This window comes from Mytilus californianus, unplaced genomic scaffold (assembly GCF_021869535.1).
Source record: "Mytilus californianus isolate M0D057914Y unplaced genomic scaffold, xbMytCali1.0.p SCAF_2, whole genome shotgun sequence".
Taxonomy (NCBI): domain Eukaryota; kingdom Metazoa; phylum Mollusca; class Bivalvia; order Mytilida; family Mytilidae; genus Mytilus; species Mytilus californianus.
In genome coordinates, this window is record NW_026262668.1 from 115,543,860 (window position 1) to 115,565,702 (window position 21,843).

General features: G+C 32.2%; 1 protein-coding gene across 2 annotated transcripts; it reads right to left on the reverse strand.

The window, feature by feature from the left end:
* Positions 1-538: 538 nt before the first annotated feature.
* On the reverse strand, positions 539-19,929 carry LOC127730815 (uncharacterized). Of its 2 annotated transcripts, none has more exons than XM_052239406.1 (6): positions 19,849-19,929; positions 13,694-14,041; positions 7,495-7,657; positions 6,705-6,791; positions 4,674-4,866; positions 539-1,415 (listed from the first exon to the last, which is right to left on the reverse strand). In XM_052239406.1, the coding sequence occupies exons 2-6, from the start codon at positions 13,772-13,774 to the stop codon at positions 647-649; spliced, it is 1,293 nt and encodes a 430-aa protein (XP_052095366.1). In that variant the 5' UTR covers positions 13,775-14,041; positions 19,849-19,929; the 3' UTR covers positions 539-646. The 2 variants fall into 2 exon arrangements, with proteins under 2 accessions (XP_052095366.1, XP_052095365.1); XM_052239405.1 differs by having other exon boundaries at positions 19,852-19,923.
* Positions 19,930-21,843: the final 1,914 nt, after the last annotated feature.

Sequence of the window (21,843 nt, forward strand, 5' to 3'; positions counted from 1 at the left end):
AATACCGGTACATAGTTATTTGTTACAGGTTTACAAACTTCTTGTAAATGTTACGGTTGATAAGTTACTAAATTGAACGGACCTTTGATGTACTAATTATATTATAAAACTATCATGAGTGACTTGCAACTCTTATATGATTTGACACGAATTGATAAGGATAAAATACCTGACAGCGTACCTTACACTCTTATATTATTATTAAGTTTATTATGTAACCAATAAACTAATTAACACATAACAGTCAGTGACCAATGGCCTTTGGCATTTATGTTGTTTAAATTAACATAAACCGTTATTGATCCGTTGAACGGTAAAAAAAAAGATAGTTTACAAAACGCTTTATCTATTAGAAAGTATCGAACGTATGCATAAATAATTGCGGATTTATTTTCGCGATTTCCCCTGACCCGCGAAAATAACCCGCTATACGGTACATTGTTGACGTTAACGCCAGAAACAGCATACCTATGTCTTGCTTTTTGACTCTGTCAAGGCGAGACAAAAAGTGTTTCAGTCTGTCAATTAATACAATGAATTATTGGAACAAATTACATATTTTTATTTGAAATATATAAAATATCTGAACTGTTATCAAATAGTAAATGATGTTAAATATATGATTTATCATTACAGAACAGAATTTTCAATGCTCAATTGGCTCAATCTTAATCATAATATTTTCTGCATTATTTGAGTCCATGGAACATGAAAAATTATTCTTCAAGTTTTCTGAGTTTTGAGTGTCTTCTAGACCAGAATGAAAGTAAAAAGCACCAGACTGAGAGTAATTACAAAATGGTAGATTATCATAAGAATCTTCACATGTCATTTCAACACTATCAATTATATCTGACTTTGTATGGTTATTATCTGACTCCCAGACATATTTTGTACTGGACCTGCAACCAGAAACATTTAGTGGAACAGATCTATGGTTAGATATATTACTATCATCTTCCTCCCTACAGATTGCTGGTATAGGATTGTCATCTGGATCTGCAGGTTCTTCTTTTATTTGCATTATAAATGTTTTATCATTTGTATTTGTAACAGCTAAATCTTGTGTTTTTGGTTTTAACTTCTGATCTTTCTGATTGATTTTCTTTAATGTAGCATTAGATATACAAGATGGAGTCAATAGTGAAACATATTTTTTTGTTTTTGATGTTTTTCTCCTTTTGGACCTCCTTACTATTAAGTCATTTGTACACTTTGTTTTCTCTTTTCTTTGCTTCCTTTTTGATTTTTTCCCCTGCTGATGGTCAAGTGAAGCTGTATCCTTTTCTATAACAGACATTAAATCTTTATCCATTTGGTCCTGAGATTTTCTTACAACACCTGATAATCTACTTTGCAGGGCAGACTTTGTCATGTTATTGCAGGGTTCTTTGTTATAATACGCATCTTGTAATCTAATAAAAATAAAAGTTGTAATAATATTAGGTGTAGTTGTGCATACTATATTTGTTTTCTCATGAATGATCATATAAATGGCTCTTCTTTAGCAAAATTTGTCATATACAAAAAATACTATTTATTTCTATTATTGTATTGTGTTATGTGTCATATATTCACCCTGTAAACAATAAGAACTTTGACTTCTATTAACAGCTTATTTTCCCATGACCTCTGAGGTGATTTTTCAAACAAGTTAATATCTACTATAGTTAATTAACTGTGGGTTAAAAGGTAATTTATAATAAAAAGCTGTTAGAGAGTTTAAAAATTGACCAACACATTTGATACATAATTTGAAGGCTTTTTCAATATAAAGATGTGAAAGTTGCTGAATCACAACCAAAATAAAAAATCTAAATCTTATTATGAGTCACATGACCATCCTTTTAAAGCATGTACTGAATCTGCACTACAAATTGTATAGCTGTATGTTATTTAGGTTATCAGATGCTGTTTTGGAAGCAAACAATTAGGGTATTACAATAGTCTCCCTTAACTTTGTCAAAGTTAAGTAAAAAAAGACATCCCTACTTCAATAAAAAATAAAATGCTTCGCTGGGGCGCAGCTTGATACGACCGCAGAGGTCGAACCCTGAACAGTTGGGGCAAGTATGGACACAACATTCAAGCTTGATACAGCTCTGAATTTGGATTGTTATTAAATATTTGACACAGCATAGGTTTCTGACACAGAAAGAATGTGGTCTAAGAACTTGAATTTTTTTAATTTACCTATTATGGTCCAATGTCCAAAATCAAAATACATGGTTAGATTCAGCATATCAAAGAACCCCATATATTCAATTTTTGTTAAAATCAAACAAAGTTTAATTTTGGACCCAAACTTGGACAAACTTGAAAACTGGGCCCATAATCAAAAATCTAAACACATGTTTAGATTCAGCATATCAAAGAACCCCAAGAATTCAATTTTTGCTAAAATCAAACTAAGTTTAATTTTGGACCCTTTGGACCTTAATGTAGACCAATTTAAAAAACGGGACTTAAAATTAAAAATCTAAATACACGGTTAGATTTGGAATATCAAAGAACCCCAATAATTCAATTTTTGATGAAATCAAACAAAGTTTAATTTTGGACCCTTTTGACCTCAATATGAACCAATTTGATAGCGGGTCCCCCAAATATAAAATCTAAATTCATGGTTAGATTCAGCATATCAAAGAACCCCATATATTCAATTTTTGTTGAAATCAAAAAAAGTTTAATTTTGGACCCCAACTTGGACCAACTTGAAAACTGGGCCCATAATCAAAAATCTAAACACATGTTTAGATTCAGCATATCAAAGAACCCCAAGCATTCAATTTTTGTTAAAATCAAACTAAGTTTAATTTTGGACCCTTTGGACCTCAATGAAGACCAATTTAAAAAACGGGACCCAAATTAAAAATCTAAAAACACGGTTAGATTTGGCATATCAAAGAACCCCAATAATTCAATTTTCGATGAAATCAAACAAAGTTTAATTTTGGACCCTTTTGACCTCAATATGAACCAATTTGATAGCGGGGCCTACAAATAAAAAATCTAAATACATGGTTAGATTCAGCATATCAAAGAACCTCATATATTCAATTTTTGTTGAAATCAAACAAAGTTTAATTTTGGACCCCAATTTGGACCAACTTGAAAACTGGGCCCATAATCAAAAATCTAAATACATGTTTAGATTCAGCATATCAAAGAACCCCATATATTCAATTTTTGTTGAAATCAAACAAAGTTTAAATACTGGACCCTATCTTGGACCAACTTGAAAACTGGGCCCATAATCAAAAATCTAAACACATGTTTAGATTCAGCAAATCAAATAACCCCAAGAATTCAATTTTTGTCAAAATCAAACTAAGTTTAATTTTGGACCCTTTGGACCTCAATGTAGACCAATTTAAAAAACAGGACCCAAAATTAAAAACCTAAATACACGGTTAGATTTGGAATATCAAAGAACCCCAATAATTCAATTTTAGATGAAATCAAACAAAGTTTAATTTTGGACCCTTTTGACCTCAATATGAACCAATTAGATAACGGGGTCCACAAATAAAAAATCTAAATACATGGTTAGATTCAGCATATCAAAGAACCCCATATATTCAATTTTTGTTGAAATCAAACAAAGTTTAATTTTGGACCCCAATTTGGACCAACTTGAAAACTGGGCCAAAAATAAAAAATCTAAATACATGTTTAGATTCAGCATATCAAAGAACCTCATATATTCAATTTTTGCTAAAATCAAACAAAGTTTAATTTTGGACCCTTTGGACATTAATGTAGACCAATTTGAAAACTGGACCCAAAATTAAAAATCTAAATACACTGTTAGATTCGGCATAACAAATAAATAAATGTGATCAAAGATTTTACAAATCTAATGCACCATACTGTGCAATTAAAGATTACTTCTTGAAATTTTTCAATATTTGAAATTTGAAAAAAAAATAATATTTGAAGAATAATTCTTTTTAATTTCTGAAATCTGAAATGAGAAAAAATTGGCCCCCCACAATTTCTTTTCATCCCCCCCCCTTTTCCCCCCCCAAAAAAAAAGGATTACCTCCCTTACACTGTTTTAGATTATCTTTATTGTTCATTAACCATTACTTTATACATAATTTAAAAGCAGTGTAAGGGAGATAATTTCAATGATGTATTTGATTTATCTCCCTTACACTGCTTTAAATTATGTTTTGTACTAAAGTATTTGTCCATTAACCAGGACAACCTTGTTTTTCCCCCTTTTTTGCCCCTAATTCCTAAACGGTTTGAGCCATAACCCCCCAAAGCAAATCCTAACCATCCCTTTGTGGTATGGAAACTTGTAGTATAATTTCAGAGAGATCCATACACCGTTCCACAGTTATTGTCTGGAAACTAGAAAATGCTCATTTTTGGCCCCTTTTTGGCCCCTAATTCCTTAACTGTTGGTACCATAACCCCCAAAATCAATCCCAACCTTCCTTTTGTGGTATTTAACCTTATGGTCAAATTTCAAAAAGATCCATTCACTTAAACTAAAGTTAGAGTGCGAAAACCAATATGTATTCGGACGACGACGACGCCGACGACGACGACGACGACGCCAACGTCATACCAATATACGACCACAAAATTTTTTTGCGGTCGTATAAAATTCAACTAGCCTTTGGTTCTTAAAGCTAGTAATGTGGCTATACTGATCTTACTTTTTATGAAGTATGTTGAATTTAACCAAATCTTTGCAGTTTATAATACTCTGTAAACTGTGTACATCATACTCTGATGGATGTCTGAAGGGAAGAAGGTCCTTAGGAAACCCTGACAATGTAAACCATGGTTTTCCACGCAGAGTTAACAAGCTGTATGGAAACTTCGAGTGAAATTTCTGTAAAGCTTCAGCTGTTAAAGAAAAAAAATATTCAGAAGTCTAGACAGAATCATTAATAGATGTAATAAAATGCTTTTAAGGTGGTATAGAGTATAAACAAAAAATGGGTAAAAGTCTCAAATGATGGGATTGAAATGCTTGTGACTAATCAATGTAGAATGTTTTCAATGTATTAGCAATTACTTGAAGTTGTAAATTTTGCTGAAAAATAACTAAGTTTTCAAGTCCAGAAAAATGTGAAAATGTTTTCAAACACTTCCATAATAGCAGGTGCATAACTTCAACATGTGTACAATCTTTCTGTGAAGTCTTAGGGATCTTTGTTGAAAATTGTTCTCTATTCTGCAGCATATACAGACCATAAGCTAATTTTTAGGACAGAAGCATTGACTAATAGATTCATTATATTAGTCACATTAGTCCCTGTCTTGATACATAACAATCAAAACAAAAACATACAATACATAGCTTTTGAAGTTTAACAGCTGTTTTGTTTTAATCTTTATTGTATAATTGTGTTTTAATTCAAATGATGTCTGATTCTTATGAATATAGAAGACTTTTTGAAAGAAAAATTGTATGAAACCTTAGTTTGGACATTTTTATAGCAATTCAAAATTACTACCTATCCCCTTTAACATGACAATAACAATAAAATTTCTTTACAAACTGTTAGACTGACTTTTCATAGTAACATTGATGTGGAATTATAGTCTTATAGGATTGTAAGTATGCTTTATTTTATCACCTTGCACTTTCACGACTTGACTGTGGTTTTCTACAGCAGTTTGTTCAAATTTCTGACCAGTTGAACAGTTTGGTTTTATAAAACAAATTGCAATTTGGTCAGAATTTTGAATAAGTTGCAATAGGTGGAGAGCGACACTAACAGTCAAGTCACAGTAATGAAATACTAAAAAAGAAAATGAAAGTAAGCATTTCTTTTCATGTATTAAACTCTATACAATAACTTTATATTTTTGTTACTTTTTGTATCTTTAAGTTTTATCATGTTATGCTGCTACCCAAGAAAGGTCAGTTTTCTTAAAATTCAAGTGACTTAAGTCCTCAAAATCCTAATTTAAACCCTGACTTAATAGTTGACAACATATAGATGAAGCAGACAAACTTTGGTTCAATACATTGAGCAGTTTCAGTGAAGATTTTCAAATAAAAGTTTACGGACAACAGAAAGTGATAACAAAAGCTCACATGGCCTTTGGGCAAGGTGAATAAAAATCAGTTACATGTATACCATACTTTTGGTCAATAAGTCTTACACATACATCAAATACTATTGATATCCCTCAGATTTACCATACTTTTGGTCAATAAGTCTTACACATACATCAACTACTATTGATATCCCTCAGACTAACCATACTTTTGGTTGATAAGTCTTACACATACATCAACTACTATTGATATCCCTCAGATTTACCATACTTTTGGTCAATAAGTCTTACACATACATCAACTACTATTGATATCCCTCAGACTTACCATATTTTGGTCAATAAGTCTTACACATACATCAACTACTATTGATATCCCTCAGACTTACCATACTTTTGGTCAACAAGTCTTACACATACATCAACTACTATTGATATCCCTCAGATTTACCATACTTTTGGTCAATAAGTCTTACACATACATCAACTACTATTGATATCCCTCAGATTTACCATACTTTTGGCCAATAAGTCTTACACATACATCAACTACTATTGATATCCCTCAGACTTACCATACATTTGGTCGATCAGTTGAATACAATATCAACCACCATAGATATCTTTTAGACTTTTATCAACCGATTGTACTCTTGCCTATCACTTAAACTTACCATATTTTTGGTCAAACAGTTGTATACACATATCAACCAAGACTTTTTTAGATGCTTTTTTTATTTCATCTTTCTGATTTTTTTTATCTAAAATAATAAGATTTTGAAAGATGTACAAATAAGTTCCAACTAGCTGTAAACTTAAAGTGTCCAGTGAAAATTGCATGTTTTCATAAGAAGTTACACCATTTAATTTTAAGTTGGCACTGCAACTGTTAATTTTTTATTTAAAAGATTTAAGCACTTTAACAATCATAGCAGTTTATTTCATAATGAACATATGATACCCATAATCAAATCTAGGTAATTATTTTAGCAGGCTCATGCAAAAAAAAACATGTATGGAAGATTTGAAAAGTTATAAAAGTGGTTTTGATAAGAGAAAATTATTTTAAAGTCATGGACTGTGTAGCTCTATCTATAAGCACACAAAGTTGTCAATGATTCACATGTGAAATAAAAGTGGGCAAGTATGTGCAGGTAAAACTTGTCAAAGATGATGCCCCCACTGGTTTTAGTAACAGTGATGTTGAAGGACAACTTGAGATGGTTGGGTCTTTTCAGGCACATTTGATGGCAAACCTGTCATTTGTGTAAATTTGATAAATTAAAATCCTGACAATATAAACCACTTTAGTATATGTACTAACACCCTACATAAAATGAAAGTTCTAGCTTGATAACTGTCATTTTGTAACAGGGGCTTAAAAATATACACAACAGTGAACTGTGGGACTTCATGTTAGTTTAATGATCACTCTCACCATACAACACTATTAAATGTACTTACAATTTTCTAAAAAGTACTGTATATCAGCATCAATACTAGGTTTAGTTAGGATGAATTCACCCCCCTTTTTACTACCAACATGCTTTATCTGACAGTTGTCTGTTGTTGCAGGTATAACAACCCATGCAGCTACATCTGCACCCAAATCTTCTAGATAATTGATCTACAACATTATTGTAACACATGTAAGTCTAGAGCATTGATCAACATATGTAAACTAAACCTTGCAACTGATTTGACATTTGTTTCATGTTGAGAATTTTCATTGCGTATAAAGATATGTATGTGTCACATCACCAATTTATTAATGTTGCAAGCAAAATTTATCTAGGGTTCATAAATTTTGTACAAGTTAACAGAGTGATCAAATTGAATAATCATGTTGCAACAAGGCCAACAGTAATGTTTCCCTAATTTGAAATAAAATTATGCATTGGAGACATTATCTGTAACTAAATTGAGATGTTGAAGGTGTAGTTTTGTTAGTTGTTTTTGTGCTTTGCATCAATCTGAGGAGTTGTCTTTTTTATCAAACTGATTTTTATATTTGTTCCTATGTTGTGCTGTAGGGATAAAATTAACGAATATCACGGCCCAGGCCATGTGTAAACTTACAACAAATCTATGGCTTCCATGAATTATTTCGATTCAAAGAGGACAAATACAGTCATTAAATAAAATAATCCGCAGGGCGCAGCTTGATACGACCGCAGAGGTCGAACCCTGAACAGTTGGGGCAAGTATGGACACAACATTCAAGCTTGATACAGCTCTGAATTTGGACTGTGATTAAATATTTGACACAGCATAGGTTTCTGACACAGAATGAATGTGGTCTAAGAACTTAAAAATTTTAAATTGGACATTCACCTATTATGGTCCAATATCCAAAATCTAAATACATGGTTAGATTCAGCATATCAAAGAACCCCAAGAATTCAATTTTTGATGAAATCAAACAAAGTTTAATTTTGGACCCTTTTGACCTCAATGTGGAAAAAATTGATAACGGGGCCCAAAAATCAAAAATCTAAATACATGGTTAGATTCAGCATATCAAAGAACCTCATATATTCAATTTTTGTTGAAATCAAACAAAGTTTAATTTTGGACCCCGATTTGGACCAACTTGAAAACTGGGCCCATAATCAAAAATCTAAATACATGTTTAGATTCAGCATATCAAAGAACCCTAAGAATTCAATTTTTGTTAAAATCAAACTAAGTTTATTTTTGGACCCTTTGGACCTTAATGTAGACCAATTTGAAAACGGAACCAAAAATTAAGAATCTAAATACACGGTTAGATTTGGCATATCAAAGAATCCCAATAATTCAATTTTTGATGAAATCAAACAAAGTTTAATTTTGGACCCTTTGGACCTCAATGTGGACCAATTTAAAAATGGGGCCCAAAATCCAAAAACTTAATACACGGTTAGATTCAGCATATTAAAGAACCCCAAGAATTCAAGAATAAAACCCCATTGAAATTGGTCAAGAAATAAGCAATTTATACGAAGTATCTTCTTTTGCACAATACTGTGCAATTGAATATTTCTTGCTATTGTGCTTGTGCAATACTGTACAATTGACAATTTCTTGCTATTGCGCAATATTGTGCTAATGGATATTTCTTGCTATTGCGCAATACTGTGCAATTGAAGATTTCTTGTTATTGCGCAATACTGTGAAATTGAAGATTTCTTGCTATTGTGCAATACTGTGCAATTGAAAATTTCTTGCTATTGCACAATACTTATTATATAAAATTTACACATCCTGTTTGGTGTGTATCTCCTATCATATCATTATAATTTGCTTTTAAATATAAATCAGAAATAACCAACTTAAAATGGAAAATTTTAAAAGAAAAAAAAAAGGAAAAAAAAAAATCCCCCCCCAAAATTTTTTGAACCCCCTTATGATTCATCACCCCCAAACTCAATCCCAGCCTTCCCTTTGTGGTATGGTACCTTGCAGTACAATTTCAGAGAGATCCATACACTTGAACACAAGTTATTGTCTGGAAACTAGAAAAATGTGTTTTTGGCCCCTAATTCCTAAAATATTGAGGCAATTACCCCCATCATCAATCCCAGCCTTCCCAATATGGTATGGTACCTTGCAGTACAATTTCAGAGAGATCCATACACTTGAACACAAGTTATTGTCTGGAAACTAGAAAAATGTGTTTTTGGCCCCTTGTTGGCCCCAAATTCCTAAACGTTTCGGGCAATTACCCCCAAACTCAAACCCAGCTTTCCCTTTGTGATATGGAACCTTGTAGTACAATTTCAGAAAGATCCATACACTTACACACAAGTTATTGTCCTGAAACTAGAAAAATGCTTGTTTTTTGCCCCTTTTTGTCCCCTAATTTCTAAAATATTGAGGCAATTACCCCCATCATCAATCCCAGCCTTCCCTTTGTGGTATGGTACCTTGCAGTACAATTTCAGAGAGATCCATACACTTGAACACAAGTTATTGTCCGGAAACTAGAAAAGTGCTTATTTTTGGCCCCCAATTCCTAAACGTTTCGGGCAATTACCCCCAAACTCAATTCCAGCTTTCCCTTTGTGATATGGAACCTTGTAGTACAATTTCAGAAATATCCAAACACTTACACACAAGTTATTGTCATGAAACTAGAAAAATGCTTGTTTTTTGCCCCTTTTTTTGCCCCTTATTCCTAAAATTTTGAGGCATTACCCCCAAAATCAATTCCAGCCTTCCCTTTGTGATATGGAACCTTGTGGTACAATTTCAGAGAGATCCATACACTTACACACAAGTTATTGTCTGGAAGTTACAAAAATGCTTATTTTTGGCCCCTAATTCCTTAACTGTTGGTACCATAACCCCCAAAATCAATCCCAACCTTCCTTTTGTGGTATTGAACCTTATGGTAAAATTTCATAGAGATCCATTCACTTAAACTAAAGTTATAGTGCGAAAACTAATGTGTCTTCGGACGACGACAACAACGACGCCAATGTCATACCAATATATGACAGCAAAATTTTGCGGTCGTATAAAAACTGAAGCGAGGGTGGGTATGCCGTGTGTGTGTGGCTGTTCTTTTTTACTCCCTCTTAGATAAAGCTAAAACATTCTAATAAATCTGTAGCTTGCATGAATTATTTTGCAAAAAATGTGCTTAATTCTTTTAATTCTCAAACCCAACATTTGCCATTTTTAATTTACATGTATTTCTCGTAAGCTACCATCAAATCCAAAGTTGACATATCGTAACTAAGGAGCCGCCATGTTGACTTGCTGAAATCAGTAAATATGCGAATAATGCAATAAAAAGGAAAATAAAACAACACCTACCTCAAAAATCCATTTTAATGTAATATTATACGAATTTCAATGGTTCATGTAACGGGAAAACCTTCAGCTTTAACATTTTCATTTGTACATGTATGACGTCATGTTTTGAAATGACTTAAATGCGCCAAAAGCATTTATGGACTTTTTCGGAATATTATTTTATTTTGATTTAATTGTAGATTTCTCCGAGCTCTTGTGCATTAATTCTTTTTGTTATGCATCCTAATAAGATGTGGATTTACGAGGGAGGTATATTGTAACATCCATTATTATGTATATCGCTTAGTCTGCGCTAAGTATAGATATATCCATATTTTATCACGGTGTTGTTTACAAAGCGAAAGAAGCACGTCATATTAGAATATAATATATTAACTTAACTTGCCAATTGTATTTTTGAAAATGTTTAACAAACAGCTGACAATAGCTCATCAAAAGACATTTAACCTTCACAACCAGTTGAGAACAAAAATAAATGTGGATAGTGTCCACATGTGGACACAGATGATGACCCCGCTTGCATATCATATAGTTGTAAAGGGACATAACTGAAGAACGGTCAAGTGACGCTACCCAAATTTGAACTTCATCTGAGTTTTGTGGTAATAAGCATTGTGTGTAAGTCTCATAACATTTGGTTGAGGTTAACTTAAGTAGAGAACAGAAACTAAAAATTCAGCAATTTTTCTATTTGTAAACACGCATAACTCTAGAACGGTTGTGTTTAAGTTTTTTAACATTTGGTTGAGACAAACTAAAGTTAGAGAACGGAAATGAAAAATTCAGCAATTTTTATGTTTATAAAGGGACATAACTCAAGAATGGTAAAAGTGTCGCCACCAAATTTCGTTCTTAATCTGTATTATGAAGTAATAAGCATTGTGTCTAAGTTTCATAACATTTGGTTGAGGCAAACTAAAGTTAGAAAACGGAAACAAAAAATTTGTACTTGATCTTAGTTTTGTGGTAATGAATATTGTGTATAGGTTTCATAATGTTTGGTTGGGGCAAACTTAAGTTACAGAATGGAAACTAAAAATTTTGCAATCTTTCGATTTATAAAGGGGCATAACTCAATAATGGTTAAAGTGACACTACCCAAATTCAACTTGATCTGTGTTTTAACAGTGGAAGTAAAAATTAAACATTGCATTGTATAAAGCATTGATTGTAGTTGATTCAACTATAATCATGGACAAAAGAAGATAACTCCAATTTTAATAAACTGCTTCGCTAAGCGCAGCTGGATACGCCTGCAGAGGTCCAACCCTGAACAGTTGGGGCAAAAATGGACACAATATTCAAGCTTGATACAGGTCTGAATTTGGATTGTAATTAAATATTTGACATATTATAGGTTTCTGAATAAATGTAGTCAAAGAACTTGAAATTGGTTATATGAATTGAATTTATATTCAATTAAAGATTTCTTGCAGTTGTGCAATACACTGTGCTGTTGCGCAATACTGGAGTCAGACTATAAACAAACAATAACTTCTCAATGTTATATCAGAAATTTATAAAAAAACTAAAGAGAGGTTATCTTAATAGATATAAATCAGTCATCAAAGTTTAATGAAAACTGCTCTAAGCACTTTAAGGATATTGTCCAAAAACCCTTTTTTTATGAATAAAATCTTATAACTCGGAAACGTAAAATCTTAAATTTATAAAAATCAAAAGGGAGCTTACAACAATAGATATAAACAATTTACCAAAGTTTCATAAAAAATGCTGAAAGCATTTTTGAGTTATTGTCCGAAAACTGGAAAATCCCCCTTTTTGTAATGAATAAAACCCCATAAATCAGAAACATATACATGTAGTCTTAAATTTAAAAAAAAATCAAAAGGGAGCTCATGTCGATAGAAATAAACAATTCACCAAAGTTTCTTGCAAATTGGTGAAATTGTTTTTGAGTTATTGTCCAAAAACTGGAAAATCCCCCCTATTTTAATGAATAAAACCCCATAACTCAGAAATGTAAAATCTAAAATTTATAAAATTCTAAAGGGAGCTGACATCAATACTAAATAGATATAAACAATTCACCAAAGTTTCGTTAAAAATGCTGAAAGCATTTTTGAGTTATTGTCTGAAAACTGGAAAATCCCCCTTTTTGTAATGAATAAAACCCCATAAATCGGAAACATATGGTCTAAAATTTATAAAAATCAAAAAGGAGCTCATGTCAATAGAAATAAACAATTCACCAAAGTTTCTTGCAAATTGGTGAAATTGTTTTTGAGTTATTGTTCACAAACTGGAAAATCCCCCCTTTTTGAATGAATAAAACCCCAAAACTCGGAAACATATGGTCTAAAATTTATAAAAATCAAAAGGGAGCTCACGTCAATAGATATAAACAATTCACCAAAGTTTCATGCATATTGGTTAAAGCGTTTTTGAGTTAATGTCCGACATGTTGACGACGGACGGACAGACGGACGGACAGTCAACGGTATACCATAATACGTCCCGTAAACGGGCATATAAAAATTACTTGATATTTAGAAGAAAATAAAAATTTTGCAATTTTTCCATTTATAAAGGGGCATAACTCTAGAAGGGTTAAAGTGACGCCACCAAAATGCAAAATTGGTCCGTGTTTTGTGGTAATAAGCATTGTGTATAAGTTTCATAACATTTGGTTGAGGCAAACTAAAGTTAGAGAACGGAAACCAAAAATTCAGCAATTTTTCCATTTGTAAAGACGCATAACTCTAGAACGGTAAAAGTGACGCCACCAAAATTCAAACTTGTTTTGTGGTAATAAGCAATGTTCGTTCGTTTGTACGTACAGACAGACAAGGGTAAAACTTAATGCCCCCTCCGCTACAGCGGGGGCATAAAAACTTACTGTTTTCTGTAATGTCTTTGTTAAAGTATCGAAACATTTTATCTTCCATATATCTCTTGTTTCTGTATCCATACCATTCATCTTCCATAAATCACTAGTATATTCTGTTAATTCTGAATCAGTCACTTTGTTTTCACACCAATCTTCTTTGTGTTTAGTTTAAAGTTGATTGGAAAGATCTATTTATATAATACATGTTAATATCTTGTCTGTTTTTTTAATGACTTGAGTGCAGCATTTAAAGTTTCAATCTGTTTCTCTTCATTGGGTTTAACTTTCTCGTTATAAGTGAAAGATAAATTCATGTAATCATTATCTGCCTTTAATCATCAATACCGGTATATTATTCTGAAAAAGAAATGTAAAACTTAAAAGCATAAAATACAAATAATTCTGCTTTGTTTCATAAAAAAGAATGGCCAACAAAGATACAAGTATCTTGTCTTAGGGAGGGATAAATCCTACTTTGTAAAAAATCACTCTGATTCAAACAAAAAATTCTCTGAAACTGACATTATCAAGATGCTTGATTTCTTGATTGACAACATATTTGCTAGTTTTGAAGGACATATTTTTCAACAAACAATCAGCATTCCCATGGGAACAAACTGTGCCCTCTTCTTGCCGACTTGTTCCTTTATTCAAATGAGGCTGACTTCATATAGTAACTTTTTAGGAGGAAAGAAAAGAAGTTAACAGTATCCTTTAACTTTACTTTCCGCTACACAGATGATGTTCTCTCACTAAATAATTCAAAATTTGGTGACTATGTTGAACGTATCTATCCCATTGAAGTTAAGATAAAAGATAAAACAGATACAGTTAAGCCTGCCTCATATCTTGACTTACATCTAGAAATTGACAATGAGGGTCAGTTAAAACAAAACTTTACGACAAAAGAGATGATTTCAACCTCCCAATTGTGAACTTTCCATTTCTATGTAGCAACATTCCAGCAGCTCCTGCATACAGAGTATGTATCTCCCAGTTGATACGATATTCCAAGGCTTGTATTTCCTATCATGATTTCCTTGATAGAGGGTTGCAGCTCACAAGGAAGCTATTAAACCAATAGTTCCAAGTGGTGAAGTTGAAGTCTTCCCTTCATAAGTATTACAGACGCAATCACGAGTTGGTTGACTGTTATGGAATATCCGTTTCACAGATGCTAGTGGATATGTTCCTAATGTCATAACTACAATCCTGTCCCCTTTTCCTGAATGTGACTTATTACCTGTTTTGTATTACCATGAGCAACACAACGTGTGCCACATGTGGATCAGGATCTGCTTACCCTTCCAGAGCACCTGAGATTACCACCAGTTTTTGGTGGGGTTTGTGTTGCTCAGTCTTTAGTTTTCTATGTTGTGTTTTGTGTACTATTGTTTGTCTGTTTGTTTTTTTCTTTATTAGCCATGGTGTTGTCAGTTTATTTTCAACTTATGAGTTTGAATGTCCCTCTGGTATCTTTGGACTTTCTTTTAATTCTCTTCAGTGTCTTCACTATAGTAACCCCTTCTAAAAGATTTGTAAAGGGTTCCCTGTGTTTTATCTGCGTTTGCTTATGTCATATTGTAAAAGTGTAATTTAATGCTGACCACCAAAAAAAAGCCAATTTATCAGTGGAATATAGAAATTTTTCAGAGGCTATTTCTTGACCTTGAAGAAGCTTCTGACCAAGTTTCATACCATTCCATGAAGGTTTTAAAATTGAATCCATCAATTAAGTAAAATATGAAAAAATATATTTTCAAAATTTTGATTCCTGACATTATCTGTATATTATATATTTAAAACATTTGTAAGGGTTCCGCGGAACCCAGTGTCTTGCATACTTTTGCTGTTAATCCCAGGCTCAACAAAAATGAGAAAAAAAAATTAATAAAAATATTCCTCTCTATACTATCTTTTGAATGTTAGTAGCTTCTGTCCAAGTTTGGTAAAAATCCAGGATAATTTATGAATCTAATAAATGTTTTAAAAACTTAAACTGCAGACTGTATGTTATGTTGACTGGAAGAAAAACTAAGTCCATTTATAAGTAAAATACGGAAAAAATGGAACAAAATTTTATCAAAATTTCCTTCTAGATACTATCTTATGATCATAAACAAGTTTCTGTCCAAGTGTGGTACAAATCCAGGATAGTTTAAGAAAGTTGTTAAAATTTTAAAAACTTTAACCACAGATTGAATGTAATGTTTCCTGGCAGAAAAACTAAGTCCATTTATAAGTAAAATACGGAAAAAATGGATTTTTTTTTTTACAAAATTTACTTTGGAATATAATCTTATGATCATAAACAAGCTTCTGTCCAAGTTTGGTAGAAATCCAGGATAGTTTAAGAAAGTTATTAAAATTTCAAAAGCTTTAACCACAGAGTGAATATTTGTGGACGCCGCCGCCGACGGAATGTAGGATCGCTATGCCTCGCTTTTTCGACAAAAGTCGAAGGCTCGACAAAAAAGCCTCTGCCAAAGTTGGTCCTAGTTTTTGGTCCCTAATACCTAAACAGCTTAGGCCTGTCCCCCAAAATCAATCTCAACCTTTCTTGTGGTATGGAACTTTGTGGTACAATTTCATAGAGATCCATACACTTACAAACAAATGTAACCATGTGTAATTCAGCGTCTGTGTGACCCTGCATGCAGGGACTAGTAGCCAAATTGGCCTTTGTAATTTTATAATCAAATGTCATCTGATCGGCAATGAAACGTGAAATAAACAGGGAAATTATCAGTAATTTACGGATTTTGTTGAATTCAGTGAAAAGAAAGGCAACTTATATTTTTTAATCTGTATTTATTAGTTAAAATTACATAATAAACATTGCAAATTAGATGCACTGTACAGTCCCAATAAAAGAAAACATGATCAAAATTAGAAATTAAATGTATATGCACATTAAAAGAATAAAATTATACTGAATTTGAAATAAAATGCTACGCCGAGCACAGCCTGTTACGACCGCAGAGGTCGAACCCTGAACAGTCGGGGCAAGTTTGGACACAATGCAATATTCAAGCTTGATACTGTCTGAATTTGGATTGGGATCAAATTTTTGTCATAATATAGGTTTCTGACACAAAATAAATGTGGTCAAAGATCTTAAAAATTTGAAATGGGACATTTAATTTACCTAGTATGGTCTGATATCCAAAATCTAACAACATGGTTAACGTTAGATTCAGCATATAAAAAAACACCAAAAAATTTATTTTAGTTGAAATTAAACACAGTTTAATTTTGGACCCTTCAAACCTTAATATGGACTAATTTGAAAACAGGGCCCAAAATAAAAAATCTAAATGCACAATAAGATTCAGCATATCATAGAGCTGCAACAATTCAGTTTTTGATGAAATCAAACAAAGTTAAATTTTGGACCCTTTGGACCTCAATGTAGACCAATTTAAAAATGGGGCCCAATATCCAAAATAGTAATACAAGGTTAGAACCCCCAAAAATTAAAGACTTAATTTAATCCCATTGAAATTGGTTAAAAGATTTGTATTTATTTTCAACTGAAGATTTCTTGCTATTGTGCAAGACTGTGCTGTTGCACAATATTTAGTTAATCTGTTATATATAATAATTTACACACCCTGCCATATCAGTATTTGTTGCTTTTATATATAAATCAGAAATAATCAATGTAAAAATGAAAAAAATTTTGGGGAAAAAAATTTGAAAAAAATCCCCCGCCCCACTTTTTGACCCCCCCTCTCCCCTGAGATCTCACTATACAAATCCTTGAGATTAGGAAAATATTTTTACATATCCAATTGGATTGTTCTGATACATATTTCAACCCTGCATATTTCAAATGTTGCCAGTCTAAACAGCAATCAAATGATGTCATGCCAAAGAGTCCTGATCGTGTAGGTTTTTTTATGATTTGATACTTATCCATGTTATCCATTCACACAATTCTTTTCTTTTATTGATCAGAATTTTAAGTTGTTCCCACGCTTCAGAGGTAAAATATTTTTTGATGTGTTGAATATTTACATTTGTGTTGGACCCTACCTGTCTTGATATATGAAATATGTAATATGAACATTTATCTAGACAGGAGAACCAGTCTAGCCTACAAATGCCTATTTGGCTACTCGTCCCCGCAGGCAGGGTCAGGCAGACATTTCCTACACTTAATCTCAAGTTATTGTCTGGAAACCAAATGTTTTCAGATGACAAAGACAACATACATGTACATCATTACATGTACCATTTTACGACTTCAAAAATATTGCAATCATCATATAAAAATGTATCAAGGACCAGGATCTCCTGTAGTTGGTGATCGCAATACTGGTATACTAGTATTGTGCACAATACTGGTATAAAAATTGTGTACCAGTATTGTATTCCAGTATTGTACCAGTATTGTGTTTTTTTTTAAATAAACAATACATATAGGTAATTAATCTTTTATTAAAGGTGTCACATATATATGCATAATGATATTAACATATGACATGACAATTTTATATGGAATGATTGTATGTTTAACTGATTATGCCATTTATGGTACACTGTGATTGTAATCAAAGAAAGTTTTAAATCTTCTGTTGTTTTTTTCTTAAGGGAACCATACTGTCTCAGCATTTTAACAAACTCTTTACTTTCTTCTATCTTTTCTTCCAGCTCTCTCTTTCCAAGTCTCAATAGTATATTTTAGTGAATTTTATATTGACATTAATGCTGTTATAGCTTCTGTATCATCAGCATTGGTATTGTCTATTTCTTCTTCAGATGGCATTTCTGCAATCCCCACTTCCTATTTTTGATATTTATGTATTCAGTCTGTGGACTTTCTCTTACGCTTACTAGATTACAAGCTTGTTTAGATAGCACCAGTGACCTGTATGGCTCTCTTACTGTAGGAGTGCTTGTCTAGTATTAGTATTTGAGTATTTGTACCAGTAGATATATCTGCTACAAATTGTATTGCCCATGGTTCTGAATCAACTGCTTTAACTACCCTTAACATTCATGTAGACAAACTAGTAAAAGTAGTTAATTTGATTATAATCAGGTTCCCTATTAAGCAACTTTTTATGTTTAATGGATATTGATATCTTTTATCATGTTTATTGTGAAAGATTGATAAGAAAATAAACACAAACAAATGCATAGAATCTTAGTATACATGTATTAAAATATCTGTAAAAAATATACATGGCATACATGTAAATGCTGAATTTACAGTGTTATAGTGTAATAATTTGCTTGAATTTATTAAATAATAACTCAGATAATAAAGCTTTTATTTTATTTTATCTAAATTGAATTAAATAAAATATAGAAGTATGATAAAATTATTAGCAACTATTTATATAATTAACAATTGTTTGAATAAGATGATTTCATTACAATAATCTTTTGTTTATTTGTACAATTATAGTAATTATTTTTAACTGGTTGTTAATAGACGTGTAAATTTTGTCCGCCATTACGTAAAATCACACAGGTTCCAGTAAACTTTGACATCATAATTCAAAACATTTGACGTCACAATTGAAAAGTGATTGTTGTCTGACGTCAAAAGGTGATTCGGAGTAGATCTAAGCTCATTCGGAGGCAAAATATAGCTTAATACCAAAAGTGTAAATACGTTTATTGATTTCACAATTATCCTCTATAATCTTTTTGAGTTCATTTAATCTCTTTGATCTTCAATATCTAATTTTGCTTAAAATTCATTTTTCATTATACACCTTAAAGTATAGTGAACAATACAACTACAATACTGGTATATCAGTAATGTACCAGTATTGCTGTTTTTTTTTTTTAAAGTTACAATACTGGTACAAAATTTTTATACCAGTATTGTGGACAATACTGGTATACCAGTATTGCGATCACCAACTACAGGAGATCCAAGGACCACAACTGTTGAAGAGCAAAAGTGAAATTACAATAGCCAAGAACTTTGACCTGGAATTTGTCATCATAAACACTAATGTCACCATATAATGGCATATTCAGATATAAATTATTAGAAAAGCAAAAATACTAAGCTAGTGGCTGTCGTAGATGCAATCATCGAATCTTAGCTAATAACAAATTTCTTCTGACATTTGATTAAGATTTATGAAAATCCAAATTGCACATTTTGTGATAGAGAAATTTAAACATTTAAGATAACAAACTACTTTCTTGCTTTTCGTCTTTCCTTCCTTTGACTTGAATTGCCCGACTTCGAACCTTTTCTTTTTACTTTGTTTACTTCCGGTTGTGAGAATTACAAATCGTACCCAAATTTTTCTTACCGGGGACGTCCCTAGCAATTATAATAATAAGCTCTTTCTTCTTCATTTTCCAAAAACTGCCCACATTCAACATGTTGAATATTCTGGCAAGTTGCGCATGATTAAAAACGGGTTAAAAACAAATTGTTGATCAATTTAGTTAGAAGTTTTGGTCACTTGAGACTTGAATATCTCAAGAGACTTTGATGTAGCGATATCTGGAGCGGGCAGTTTGTTCCAATCCTTGACGGTGTTTACGAAGAAGGACCATTTCCTACAATCTTTGGTGGCTGGATGTAAAAGGTAAGTATGATGTCCTGTCCGGCTAGAGCTTCTTGTTGGTTTTTGTAGGTATTTACTCTTATCTATGGCTACAAGGTCGTTTGTTATTTTCGGTAGCACATGATGAGTCGAGCTTCTTTTCTTCTTGTTTGTAGGCTTTTCCATCCCAATTCCGTAATCATATTGCTGACACTTGATCTATTTCTATTTCTGCTGGTTACATATCGTGCAGCTCGTCTTTGTACATTTTCGATTTATCTATTTGGTTTTGCTGGAACGGATCCCATACTGTCGTGGCGTATTCCATTTGCGGTCTTACTAATATTTTATAGCAGAGACATTGTATTATATGTCTCTGTTTATAGGCATGCTCTTTGGTGGATTTTGAGCTGATGTGGAGGTTTCGGTGTAAGAAACCAAGGCTTCGGCTGGCTTTTCCTGTGATGATGTTTATGTGTTTTCCCCAATCTAGATCATTTGCAATGGTGCCTAGCTTTATTTAGAGTCGGCATGGTATACAAATAAGGACATAACATAAGCTCTAATGAGCTTTTAACCGACATACAAACATAACAATACAATACTAGGCATGCAATAAGTTACATAACACAAAATGAAGCACTATAAGCATGGTGGTAATAAGCAGATTATAAGCATGATAATTTAAGCTAGGTATTAAAGATCATCAGTAAAGCTAAAAGCATATAAAATGTGAAGGTCGCATGATTAGAAAGCTGGTAAATGCATAGCATATAATATTAAAATGGGATATGATCTAAATGGTAAAAATCAAGTTGACATAGGGTGCTATAAACAGTTTCGTATAAAAAACTAGGGGTTATTCCCCGACTAAAAATAACCATGGAGGGAAATCCCTTTTTATTCATATAATTGGTGAAAAAGTATCATGTTTTTTGTATTTGATTGTAAAAATTAGTTAATTAGCTTTCAAATTAAACAGGTTGAATGATTAAAATAATTTTAAAAATTAGATTAAATATTCATGTTTTGAGGGGAGACAACACTGTAAACATCCTGTTTTTTTGGCAGTGAAAATTGAAAACTTATTTGCAGCCACTGTAGCTCTTTTCGAAGCAGGAAACCGTACCCTGAAACAAGATTTTTATTAAAGGCCAGGTAAAAACCTATGAATTTCATACAGTTTTGATTATGGGAAATGTGCCTGTATCATGTTTACATGGGTATGAACATGACCTGATTTCAGGTTTTTTATGTTCAGATTAGGCAACTTTTTCCCCATTTTCTCTGGATAGAACTTTTTTACTATATTAAAAGTACAGTATATTTTTATTTCAATATAAACTAGAGAAAATTCTGATTCCAGTAATATCTAGTTATATACAAGTATCTTTATTAACCATTCCACCACTAAGGGTCACTTAGGCATGGTCCCTTAAAATATGACGTCATAGAAAAAAACTGTTGATTGCACCCTTAAAGGGTCAAACATATAATATAGTGAGGTTTTAGCATAGAAATGTGTTACTGAATGGAGTAAAACAATTCTGAAAAATATCATATGGCATGCATACATTAATTTAAAAGCATCAGTTTGGTATATTTAATGCAAATATTACAGATTTGTACATAGCA